Source organism: Pongo pygmaeus, chromosome 9, assembly GCF_028885625.2.
Source record: "Pongo pygmaeus isolate AG05252 chromosome 9, NHGRI_mPonPyg2-v2.0_pri, whole genome shotgun sequence".
NCBI classification, from domain to species: Eukaryota; Metazoa; Chordata; class Mammalia; order Primates; family Hominidae; genus Pongo; species Pongo pygmaeus.
Window position 1 is genome coordinate 128,114,038 of NC_072382.2, and position 13,578 is coordinate 128,127,615.

Sequence of the window (13,578 nt, forward strand, 5' to 3'; positions counted from 1 at the left end):
GCCACCGCGCCCGGCCCAAAGTAGTCTTTTATCCAACTCCTAATCTATATTTCTGGTAGAAGTAATCCAAAAATCAAACTAACACATGGTACACTTCGTTATTGACCAAAAACTGACTGTAAATTGCATCTTGTTGCTAATGTTGAGAATGGCAAAAACTGTCCCACACCCATGAGATCTGTCTGAAAACCTAAACTCAAATCACTGGCAAAATAAATGTGTGGCTGACTGAAGCGATGTTAAGTACCAACTCTTTTTTTTTGAGATGTAGTCTCGCTCTGTCGCCAGGGTGGAGTGCAGTAGTGCAATCTCGGCTCACTACAATACTCCGCCCCCCGCGTTCAAGCGATTTTCCTGCCTCAGCCTCCCGAGTAGCTGGGACTACAGGCGCGGGCCACCACGCCCGAGTAATTTTTGTATTTTTAGTAGAGACGGGGTTTCACCATGTTGGCCAGGATGGTCTCGGTATCTTAACTTCGTGATCCATCCACCTCGACCTCTCGAAGTGCTGGGATTACAGGCGTGAGCCACCGCGCCCGTCCGTAAGTACCAACTCTTCACAAAATTTAGATCTGTTAAATAACACCAGCGAAAAACGGGCTAACCAGAAACAATGGTCACCAAAGAAACCCTCAACAGCATAAGTTACAAGTAATAATTTTATATGGCAAAAAAAAAAAAAAGGGAAACGAAACCCTGGGAGACGAATCATACAGCAAATCATATCCCCGGGTAGCAGGGCAGAAATACAGGCAAACAAGATAGGAGGGGGATGCCTCTAGCCCGGAAATAAGTGGGTGGTGGAGATGGTTCTTCTGGCCGTATTCGTTTACCTTTCTTGTCAACAGAAAAGTACTGAGTCTACAAAGTAAAAAACTGACCACGAAGAAAATTTCTGCAAAGTAATTAAAATGGGAGAAAAATGGAAATGGCTTAAATACTCGGTATAAAAAATCGACCAAGGAATCAAATGGGCTCACGGATTTGCGTCAGAAACGTTGCTTCCCCGATAATTGGTCAACGTCGGTGTAACTATGATTAAAATGTCGGTACTCAAACAAGGCCTCCACCACTCCCGTGGCCCAAGGGGGTCTTCGGCTCCCACCCCGGGGCGTGGGCCTGGGGGTCCCTCTTCACTGCGCAGTCACCTCTGGCCCGCCGCTTTCGGGACTCTCAGCCTTCTTTTCCCTTCCCTGAGGGCCGGCCGGCACCACAACGGGGCCAAAGGCAGTAACCTGGTTGAAAGGCGCGCCCTGGGACAGGTCAGCGGGCTCCGCCATGCGCGGCCCGCAGCCCGCAGCCCGCAGGAGCGGCTGCCAGAGCAGGGCACGCCGGGAGTTAGCAGCCCAGCCAGGCCGCTGGATTCGGGTTAGGGGCGGGGCCGGCGCAGGGGGCGCAGGCGCACACCGCCTCCCGGGCAGCATGGCGGACGCAGCTCCTCAACTCGGCAAGAGAAAGCGCGAATTGGACGTGGAGGAGGCCCACGCTGCCAGCACAGAGGAAAAGGAGTCAGGAGTTGGAAATGGTACCCGTGCTTCTGTCCGCTTGCCGTTCTCCGGCTTCAGACTGCAAAAAGTGCTGAGGGAGTCTGCGCGGGACAAAATCATTTTCCTACACGGGAAGGTACCAGGAGGCAACCCTGAGGTGGGATGCGGGAAGCAGTGAACCAATCATCGCCTCGGAGGCAGATTTTTTTCGGATCTCGGCTGGAAAATACCAATCATTATCACTCGGAGAAGGCGGGAGTGCGCCACTAGAATGCATAGAGGGGCGGTGAAAGGCGGCAAGATTGTCTTTGAAATTAAGGCAATGAACACATCTAGCTCTAATTTTTCTAATGTCTCCTTCACTAGAAATATCTACTAGGAGAGTGCATTGCAGATTAAAGATCACATGTTACATTCCCCAGCCATTCATCATCCATTTATGTATACAGGGACTAGGAACCCAGTAAATGTTAGATGTCTCGCTCATCCCTGTCCCTGGAAACGACATGAGACTGTAGGAGATGTGATCCCTGCCTTACACGACTTCAGCCCTAACAGGAGAACAATATATTATAATTGTTAATTCAGTTCTACGCACGCACTTTCATGCATGTCAGACACTAAACTAGGTACTGGGGATGTGGAGATGAAAGTTACCATCCCTGATCTTCAGGACTACGGAATATTTCTGGCGAGACAGATACACACATCTTGTTCCAATACCAATGTGCTCAGCAGTCTGGCAGGGGCTGAGGAGAGATGGAGACCATTCCAGGAACTAGTGAGGAGGCCTAGCCAGGGCAGATATGGGGGTACCCCAAAAACTAGTGAGGAGGCCTAGCCAGGGCAGATAAGGGGGCTCCCCAGAACTACTAGCAGAAACTCTCACCTTTGGAAGGATCAGGGAACCTTGGCCTCTGTGTGTATCTGGTTTTTAAATTTTTATTTATTTATTTATTTTTGAGACGGAGTCTCTCCTCTCTGTCACCCAGGCTAGAGTGCAGTGATGTGATCTCGGCTCACTGCAACCTCTGCCTCCCGAGTTCAAGCGATTCTACCTGCCTCAGCCTGCCGAATAGCTGGGATTACAGGCCTCCGCCACCATGCCCAGCTAATTTTTGTATTTTTAGTAGAGATGGGGGTTTCACCATGTTGGCCAGGCTGGTCTCGAACTCCTGACCTCAGGTGATCCTCTTGCCTCTGCCTCCCAAAGTGCTGGGATTACAGGCGTGAGCCACCGCACCCGGCTTGTTTTTTTTTTTTTTTTTTTTTGAGATGGAGTTTCACTCTTCTTGTCCAGGCTGGAGTGCAATGGCACTATCTTGGCTCACTGCAACCTCCACTTCCTGGATTCAAGTGATTCTCCTGCCTCAGCCTCCCAAGTAGCTGGGATTACAGGCATCTGCCACCATGCCCAGCTAATTTTCGTATTTTTAGTAGAGATGGGGTTTCACCATGTTGGCCAGGCTGGTCTTGAACTCCTGACCTCAGGTGATCCACCCACCTCTGACTCCCAAAGTGCTGGGATTACAGGCGTGAGCCACTGCGCTGGGCCTTGTTTTTTGTTGTTTTTTTGGTTGGTTGTTTGTTTTTGTTTCTTGTTTTCTGTTTTTTGTATGAGGTTCTGTCTGGTTCTCTCAGCCCAGCTGTCTTCAGTGTGCAGCACCTGTTGAAGGTGTTAGTCATGAGAGCCTTTGAGCTAGGAGTCACTTGGGAGACCTAGGTTCTAGTTTCTGTTTCAACGCTGACTGTTCATGTGACCTTGGGCAAGTCACTCAGGGTCTGTTTTTCATCTTCTGAAATGGGGAGAACTTGACAGAGGTCTTCTAAGCCTAAAATGGAAGACAACTGAGAAGCCTTGTATGCTGGGGAAGAAAGGTGTGAGAACTGCCACAAGGATTTGGGTGGAGATGCCTTCTCTGGCTGGGCATGGTGGCTCACACCTGTAATCCCAGCACTTTGGGAGGCTGAGGCAGGCATATCATTTGAGGTCGGGAGTTCAAGACCAGCCTGGCCAACATGGCGAAACCCCATCTCTACTAAAAATACAAAAATTAGCCAGGTGTGGTGGCGTGCGCCTGTAATCCCAGCTACTCAGGAGGCTGTGGCAGGAGAATTGCTTGAGCCCAGGAGGTGGAGGTTGCAGTGAGCCGAGATCATGCCATTGCACTCCAGCCTGGGCAACAGAGCAACACTCCATCTCAAAAAAAAAAAAAAAAAAAAAAAAAAAAGAGATGCCTTTTCTGAGAAAAGAAATGTGAAATGTGAGTGCCATTGGCTAGACTTCCCCAGAGGGAAGACTTCAGGGAAGGAAATCCCAAGTATTGGGATTTCAAAGGGCCTGGGAGCTTCTGTCTTGCTCTCCAGAGTCTCATTGTGGTTCTGCCCTTGAGCCCACTGATGATGCCTCTGCCCACAGGTGAATGAGGCCTCTGGGGATGGGGATGGAGAGGATGCCGTTGTGATCCTGGAGAAGACACCATTTCAGGTGGAACAGGTGGCTCAGCTCCTGACGGGCAGCCCTGAGCTCCAGTTGCAATTCTCCAATGATATCTACAGCACCTATCACTTGTTCCCTCCAAGACAACTGAATGGTGAGCAAGAGGTGGCCAGGGTGGCTGTATGGAGGGAGAATGGGATGGTGGGAAATTAGGTGGTATGGTGACCAGACTCTCTATACCCGATTTGCATATTCTAGTCCAATAGGGAGATTACTTCCCTAGGGGACATTTGGCCATTGGTGAAGACATTTTTGATTGTCAGAATCGGGGGTGGTGGTGGGGTGTTGCTTCTGGCATCTAGTGGGTGGAGATCAAGAATGCTGCTAAACACCTTACAATGTACAGGACAGGCTCCCACAGCAAAGTAATGTCAATAGTGCTGAAACTCAGAAAGCCGGCCAGGTGCGATGGCCCACACCTGTAATCCCAGCACTTTGGGAGGCCAAGGCGGGCAGATCACCTGAGGTCGGGAGTTCGAGACCAGACTCTTGGCCAACATGGTGAAACCTCATCTCTACTAAAAATACAAAATTTAGCTGGGCATGGTAACGTTCACCTGTAATCCCGGCTACTTGGGAGGCTGAGGTGGGAGACTCGCTTGAACCCAGGAGGCAGAGGTTGCAATGAGCCGAGATTGTGCCACTGTACTCTAGCCTGGGTGATGGAGCAAAACCCTATCTCAAAAAAAAAAAAAAAAGAGAGAAACCTTGTTGTAGTGTAGTATGTTTTAGGGAAAGAGTGTGATTCATGGGCTAGAATAATAGATTTTTTTTTTTTTGAGATGGAGTCTTGCTCTGTTGCCCAGGTTAGAGTGCAGTGGCGTGATCTCGGCTCACTGCAACCTCCGCCTCACAGGTTTAAGCAATTCTCTTGCCTCAGCCTCCCGAGTAGCTGGGATTACAGGTGCCCGCCACCACGCCCGGCTAATTTTTGTATTTTTAGTAGAGACAGGGTTTCCATCATGGCCAGGCTGGTCTTGAACTCCTGACCTTGTGATCCACCAGTCTTGGCCTCCTAAAGTGCTGGGATTACAGGTGTGAGCCACCGTGCCCGGCCAGAATAATAGATTAATCTACTAATTGAATGATAAAAATTGTCAACAACACTTAGGAAATCCTTACTATTGTGCCAGTCAGCATTCCAAGTAATCTACATGTATTAACACAGTTAATCCTCAAAACAGCCCTCTCATAAGGAGGACTTTACGAATGAGGAAACCGGTTTTTGAAAGGTTAAATAACTTGTCCAAAATCACGCAGCCAGTAGGTGGCAGGAAAGCTAAGGTTTTTCAGTAGACTGGGGTCTTCCTCACCATACTCATTCTGTGGGCCGGCCAGTGTGCTTGGTGCTGCAAAAATCAGTCACTTCCCTGAAGGAACCTACTTTCTGGTGGGAAAGACAACTAGTGAGATCAAGGGGGATGGGAGAGAAGGGCAAGAACTCGTGGGTTAAAAGGCAGAGATTTGTTTTTCATTGCAAGCATTTCTTAATTTATTAAAAAGCCAGGTGTGACATGTACATTTTTTCTCAAGATGGTTAGATTTTGTAGGCAGCTTTGTTGGAAACATGAGGGAGACTGGTTGACCTTAGAGATTCCTTCCAACCAGCAAATTCTGGAATCTGTTTTACAGCACATGGTGACTTTGTCATATCCTTCTGTCTTCTTGTTTGCCCTCCAGCATTTAAGAGCAGTCTGGCTTTGCAGATATCCTGCCCCACAGTCTTTTGATAGATATTCTTTTCTGCCCTCCATGAAAGGGTGCTATTGTTGTCCTTTGGAAATATGTGAACACTTGATGGTGAGACAAGCAAACCTTTCATGACTTAATGCAAAACAGCCTTGTCTTCCATTGAGCAAAAGCCAGATTAATTGGTGCAAGTTGATGGAAATGGACAGCTGTATTTACTTTCTCAGGCATTGACGTTTAAGCAAATGTATTCCTCAGCACAGGGCGGCAGAAGAATGACAGAAGGCACCGTGGCCAAACACAACTTGGGGTGGCCCCCGCATTACAGGCTCTGGGGGCTACTATTTTACTGCCACACCCTTTCCCTCACCTTCTGAAATCCCTCTACCCACCCTCCCCACCCTTGGCCAAAATTCAGAATGTTCTGCCCGACAGATGAACCCTGTGGAATTCACAGGCTCTCCTTTTTATTTTCCCAGTCCTTCTGTGGCATTGCACACAAGTGGAGGTAGTCCCTGCCCGCTCTTTCTGTTGCTATTGTTTTTCCCAAGATGAACACTGAAAGAGGCAGTGGGTTATTGGCCCACCACAAGTCCTTGTTCCCACTCAGAACCCCAGGTGTCTCCAGGGCCACCCCCACCCACCTGGGAGCCTCAGATGTTAGTTCATCTTTTCTTTTCCTGCCTTTTTTTTTTTTTTTTTTTTTGAGATAGAGTTTTGCTCTTGTCGCCCAGGCTGGAGTGCAATGGCACGTTCTCGGCTCACTGCAACCTCCGCCTCCCAGGTTCAAGTGGTTCTCCTGCCTCAGCCTCCCGAGTAGCTGGGATTTACAGGCACACACCACCACGCCCAGCTAATTTTTGTATTTTTAATAGAGAGGGGGTTTCACCATGTTGGCCAGGCTGGTCTTGAACTCCTGACCTCAGGTGATCCAAAGTGCTGGGATTACAGTTACAGGCATGAGCCACTGCCCCTGGCCTTCCTGCCTTCTTGGCATATAAGTCATCCCTCAGTATCCACTGGGGATTGGTTCCAGGACTCTCCTTGGATACTAAAATCTATGGATGCTCAAGTCCCTGATATAAAATGGTGTAGTATTTGCATGTATCCTAAGCACATCTCCTACCTGCTACAATGTAAATGCTATGTAAATAGTTATTATACCATGTTTTTTAGGTAATAATGACAAGAAAAGTCTGTACGTATTCAGTACAGACGCAATGTCCTTCTTTTTTTTAAGTATTTTTATTCTTCGTTTGGTTGAATCCACAGATATGGAACCCACAATACGGAGGGCCGACTGTACATGCGGTGCCTTTCACTCCTGCTTTTCCTGCCAAAACTAGGGATGGGGATTTGGAAGTCTCAGTGGTTTGCTTCAGGGCCCGGTTGCTCCCTTGTTTAGCTGCATACCTTTTCCCTGGGTGATATTCGAGGTCAGGATTATCAAACTTTTTCTGTCAAAAACCAAAGAGTAAACATTCTAGGCCTTGTGAGGCACAAATGGTCTCTGTCTCCTCTTCTTCTTTTCTTCCCATCTTCCTCCCCAACCCCTTCTTCTTCTGCCTTTTCTGCCTTCTCCTTCCTTCTTCTTTTTCTCAACCCCTGTGAAAATGAAAATACCACTCTTGGTTTGCTGATTGTACAAATAGAGGCCCAGCTGGCCATTGTTTGTTAACCTCTGTTCCAGATTTTTACCACTCAAAGTGTGGTTTGTGAACCAGCAGTATTGGCACCACCTGGGAGTCTGGTAGAAACAGAATCTCCTCCCCATTTCAGACTACGGAATCATCGGAGTCTGCATTTTAGCACAACTCCCTGGTGAGCCATATGCACCTAAAACTTTGAGAGGCGCTGGTCTTTAAAAAAACACCATCTGTATGCCGGCGACGCCCACCTTTATTTCTCCATCCTTGACCTCTCCAAGAACTCCGGGCTCATATTGAAATAAAGCCCTCCTTGACATCTCCATTTGGAGGTCTCATAGGTGCAATTCAAGAATCCGATGCGCTAATGTACTTAAAAGCACTGAGCACATATTAAGTAGTAGCTGCTATTATTAGTCTCATGTGCCTGACCCTATGCCGCGTACCGTAGCTTCAGAGATGAGTAAGATACCATCCTTGTCCTCACAGTCTTGTTTGGGGTCAGGGGTGGGGACATAGTGGTGAAAAGAGGAGAGTTTGGTCACTGCCTGGATATAAGGGGTGAGGTCCTCGAAGGCTGGAGCCATGTGGCCCATATTAGGTGCTTTCAATAAGTGAAGAATGAACCCACAAACTGACCTATGTGTAGATTTGTTTTCCTGTGGGCTGGGCATTCCACAGCCACAAGGTGGCAGCATTGCCAAATAGTCCTGTGGCCCACTCCAGCTGTCCCCTCTGTGGGACGGCCAGCTGAGTCAGAGCCTGGGACCTCCCTCTCCAGTCCCAGCCTTGGAGTCAACTCAATGCTGCCCACCCCGAGGGCCCTGAATGTGCAGTTCCTGCAGCCTCAGCCCTCTGTCCCCCTGCATGGTTGTGCCTTTGAGTTTTTCTGCTGTCTCTGGCGGCTTCTCTAGACCTCCTTCCTAGAATACTGTTTGCCTAGGGGAGCCCCCACCCCTCATTTCTGAGCTGGCCACAGTAGAAATCATGGGCTCAGCGGATTTTTTTCTGGTATTTCTCTGGTCACTGGCAACTTTCTTTTTCTCTTCAAGTCTGGAGGTTTTGCAATCTCCTCATTCATTTATCCTCTCCACGCTCTCAGCTGACTACAAGAGGCTGCTTCTGTGAGCCACTCATCCTTCCAGCTGCAGTGTCCATCCCAATGACATAATGGAGAGAGCATGGGCTTTAGGAGTTAGTCATGCTGGGGCACTCATGCTTTCTCATGGTGTGCACTGGGGCAGCAACGTGCTATTTCTGAGTTTTAGCACAGTGCCAGTGCTGAGAACAAGCCTCACGTCAGACAGACCTGGGTGCGAATCCTGGCTTTGCCATTTGCTAACCATGAGGACCTGGGACATTTCTTTATTCACTTAACAAATGTGAAGTGTCTGCTATGTGCCAGCTACTCTAGTAGAAGCAAGGTCTGTGTTGGTGAACATAACCGATGTCTCCCTGTCTTTGCAGTTCTAGTGGGGAAGGCAGACAGCAAACAAGGAAGCAGATGTCTGAGTAGCCATGAGCAGGAGAGAGCCTACTCAGACCAGGGCTCTAGGAGGGCTCTCTGCAGTGGAGATGACACCCTGGCTGAGGCCTGAAGGATGGGAAGAAGCCAGCTGTGCAAAGAGGGGAGAACACTCTGGGCTGAGGAATAGCACGTGTTCTGGGCATGGAAAGAAGAACAGAAATTAGGCTGTTATGTCAAGAGTGATGGGGTGGGATGGTGGCAGGGGTGTGTACTACAGATGAAGTTGGGGAAGTAGCTTCAGTTATTTTCTGTTAAATTAGGTTAGAAACTGAACTTACCTCAGTGGGACGGTTATGAAACAGATAAGGAAGTTTTCACAACTTTAGCCACTGCCTGCAGTGAGAGATACGTTTCACATTATGGTCTATTACACATGGACTAATAGACGTGAATAGAAGTGAAACTTTATTTATTTAGTTAGTTAGTTAGTTTGTTTTTGAGACGGAGTTTTGCTCTTGTAGTCCAGGCTAGAGTGCAATGGCGCGATATTGGCTTACTGCAACCTCCGCCTCCCGGGTTCGAGTGATTCTCCAGCCTCAGCCTCCCGAGTAGCTGGGATTACAGGCATCCGCCACCACGCCTGGCTAATTTTTGTATTTTTAGTAGAGATGGGGTTTCACCACATTGGCCAGGCTAGTCTCGGACTCCCGACCTCAGGTGATCCACCTGCCTCGGCCTCCCAAATTGCTGGGATTACAGGCGTGAGCCACTGCATCTGGCCAGAAGTGAAACTTTAAACAATACTTACCCATCCGCTATGGCATACTCGGTAGTATTTTCTATCTAGTTTCAGTCTTATTGGTTTCCTTTTTTATTTTTTAATTTTTAAAACTATTTATTTATTTTTGAGGCAGAATCTCTCTCTGTCACCCAGGCTGGAGTGCAGTGGTGCGATCTCGGCTCACTGCAACCTCTGCCTCCCGGGTTCAAGCCATTCTCTTGCCTCAGCCTCCTGAGCAGCTGGGACTACAGGCACCTGTCATCACACCCAGCTAATTTTTTGTATTTTTAATAGAGAAGGGTTTTCACCACGTTGGCCAGGCTGGTCTTAAAACTCCTGATCTCGGGTGATCCGCCCGCTTTGGCCGCTCAGAGTGCTGGGATTACAGGAGTGAGCCACCACGCCCAGCTGGTTTCTTTTTTTAAAATGCTGGTCTTAATCCCCTAAATTGACTTCATGGCCACTGTCCTGGATTAGGACCCGTTAAGAGAAGGTGTATAGAGCACGTGGCACAGTAGCTGTCATATGGTCTGTATCCAATAAGTGTAATTATGGTGTTGCCTGTTATTTTTTTCCACCTTTCAATTTATGTGAGCTTTAAATGGAATCATATATATAACATGGAAAAGTGACTGGCTCTGCCCATGGGTAGGTTTCCTTCTTCCTGTTGCTGTGTGGCACATGTGAGGAGCTAATGGCCCGAAGGCTGGCATCCGAGAGCTTCCTCTGACCCTCCAGGCCGGGCAAGGCCTGCATCTCCTTTCTGCCATAGCTGTCACCCTGCGGCCTGTCAATGGAGCCCTTTATTGTGGTCTGTTCTCTTTTACCTGGGGAAGAAGGGGGAGGAGATAGCAGGGAGAGGGGTGTGACTCAGAAATCCAGGCTGCCTCTTAAAAGGCCAATTGTTTCCCCATGTAAACCAGGAGGTGAAATCTCAAGTTCAGAAGAGGAGACAGGCATTTGTGAGTGAGGCCAGGGCGGGGAGCAGAGGGATGGGATCCTGGGAATCATTTCTCTGGTTGCAGGGAACTCCCGGTACTGTAGCCACAGGCCAGGGTTTTCTGCCCTGTGCTATTTGCAGAGGCAAAACCCAGACCTCCTGAGGGAGGGGTGAGGACTTGTTTGGAAGGAGCATTTTAAAAGACAAGTCATTCTCAGAAGAGTTTGCTTGGTAGCATTGTTAATAATAGAACAAACTAGAAACAATCAAATAACAGTAGAGTAGGTAGATAAACCGAGGTATAGTCCTACAGTGCCTCGCTACAGCAGTGAAAATGAACTACAGCTGCCTGTATCAATGAAGGATAAATCTCACCATGTAGGGCAAGAAAAGCATGACACAGAATACACATGGTATGATTAAAATGGTACAAAGTTGAAAAGCAGAACTGAACAATATACTGCCTAGGGATGCATACATGTGTAATAAGACTTTGAGGACAAAAAGGAAATGATTAACCCCCAAATCAGGGAGGTGATTATCCTTGGTTGGGGTGGGGCAGGACAGAGAGAATGTTAAAATTTCTGGTTATATTCTGTTTCTTGGATTGTGTGTTCTGAGCATATGTATTCTTTTTATTTTACTTAGGTCTTTAAGTGGTACATATTTTATATACACACACACCCGTGTTTTATATGTACAATGTATTTCCCAGTTGAAAGTTAAGACAAATTGGCAGGTCCTTAGATGGACTAGAAAGATCGTCCCATGAATTTCAAGGGCTCCATCCTCATTCTGAAGTGTGGTTTTCAGTCACAGTTCTCAAAGTGAAGGTATTTGGTTTCAGCCTCCTGCTTCTGGGTTTTGGGCATTCATGGACTTTCATTTCTGCATGCTTCCCCTGTTTTGGGGTGTGGGGATGGCTGGGCCAGCCCCTTTTCTTCCCAATGATTGTTGTTCTCTTCTTTGTGTCCATATGTCCTCAACGTTTAGCTCCCACGTATAAGTAAGAACACACATATTTGGTTTTCTGTTCCTGCCTTAGTTGGCTTAGGATAATGGCCTCCAGCTCCATCCATGTTGCAGCAAACGACATGATCTCACTCTTTCTTATGGCTGTATAGTATTCCATGGTGTAAATGTACCACATTTCTTTATTCAGTCTAGATGTTGGTGTGGATGCAGTGAAAAGGGAACACTTCTACACTGTTGGTGAGAATGGAAACTAGTACAACCATTATGGGAAACAGTGTGGAGATTCCTTAAAGAACTAAAAGTAGATCTACCATTTGATCCGGCAATCCCACTACTAGGTGTCTACCCAGAGGAAAAAAAGTCATTGTATGAAAAAGATACTTGCACATACATGTTTATAGCAGCACAACTTGTGATTGCAAAAATATGGAACCAGCCCAAATGTCCATCAGTCAACAAGTGGATAGAGAAAATGTGGTATATATCATACCATGGAATACTACTCAGCCATAAAAAGGAATGAAATAATGGCATTTGCAGCAACCTGGATGGAATTGGAGAATATTATTCTAAGTGAAATAACTCAGGAATGGAAAACCAAACATTGTATGTTCTCATTCATATGTGGGAGCTAAGCTATCAGGATGAAAAGGCATAAGAATGATACATGGGACTTAGAGGAAAGGGTGGGGAGTGGTAGGGATAAAAGGTTATACATTAGGTACAATGTACACTGCTCAGGTGATGCGTGCATCAAAATCTCAGAAATCACCACTAAAGAACTTATTCATGTAAGTTCCTACCTGTTCCCCAAAAACCTATTGAAATAAAAAAATAAAAAAATTTTTAAAATTGCTCTACCATAAAGACACATGCACACATATGTTCGTTGTAGAACTTATTCATGATAGCAAAGACATGGAATCAACCTAAATGCTCACTTGAGGGTAGAGGGTTGGAGGAGTAAGAGGATCAAAAAACTCCCTATCAGGTATTATGCTTATTACCTGGGTGATGAAATAGTCTCTATGCCAAACCCCTGCGAGACAATTTACCTGTAAACAAAGCTGTACATGTACCCTTTAACCTAAAATAAGAGTTAAAAAAAATAAAAAGAATATTTCTGGGCCGGGTGCAGTAGCTCATGCCTGTAATTCCAGCACTTTGGGAGGCCGAGGCAGGTGGATCACTTGAGGTCAGGAGTTCGAGACCAGCCTGGCCAACATGGTGAAACCCTTTCTCTACTAAAAATACAAAAATGAGATGGGTGTGGTGGCATGTGCCTGTAGTTCCAGCTACTCAGGAGGCTGAAGTTGGAGGATTGCTTGAGCTCAGGAGGTCAAGGCTGCAGTGAACCGTGATTATGCCACTGCACTCCAACCTGGGTGGCAGAGCAAAACCCTGTCTCTTAAAAAAAAAAAAAAAAGAAAACCAGTAAAACCAGTAAGGAGTATTTACATGATTGAGGCCATATTAATATGCATGCTCAACCAGAGTGCTAAGTTTCTAGTTTTTCCTCCGTCTGCCCAGTGTATCATCTCCATGCCACTCAGAGGAGAGTGCTTTTTTTTCTCTTTTAGACAGTCTCAGTCTGTTGTCCAGACTGGAGTACAGTGGTACATCTCGGCTCATTGCAACCTCCACCTCCCGGGTTCAAGCGATTCTCCTGCCTCAGCCTCCCGAGTAGCTGGGATTACAGGCGCCCGCCACCACACCAGGCCAATTTTTGTATTTTTAGTAGAGACAGGGTTTCATCATGTTGGCCAGGCTAGTCTCGAACTCCTGACCTCAAGTGATCCATCCACCTCGCCCTTTCAAAGTGCTGGGATTACAGATGTGAGTCACCACGCCTGGCTGGAGAGTGCTTTTGATGTCCAGGTCGAGTGGATTCTCTTTTCTTGCATTCCAACAGTCCTTCAAATCATGCTGCTTTTTAGTTTGTTTCATATTTGAACCACTGTTTTATTAGCTTTTACTTTTTCATGGAGTTTTTAGTTGCCTCTTTTTTCATTGCGGTTAAAGGAATAACGTACCTTTACTCTGCTCTTGAAATTATCCAGTTTGATAATCCAGTACATCAAGCTTGTCCAAC

General features: G+C 47.0%; 1 protein-coding gene across 1 annotated transcript in view; it reads left to right on the forward strand.

Moving 5' to 3' along the window:
* Nucleotides 1-1,386: 1,386 nt before the first annotated feature.
* DCPS (decapping enzyme, scavenger) overlaps nt 1,387-13,578 on the forward strand; it is a 42,400-nt gene continuing 30,208 nt past the window's right edge. The window contains exons 1-2 of the mRNA XM_054441565.2: nt 1,387-1,623; nt 3,907-4,081. Of these exons, the coding sequence (XP_054297540.2) occupies nt 1,423-1,623; nt 3,907-4,081 (376 nt within the window). The 5' untranslated portion in view covers nt 1,387-1,422. The remainder of the gene's footprint in view (nt 1,624-3,906; nt 4,082-13,578) is intronic.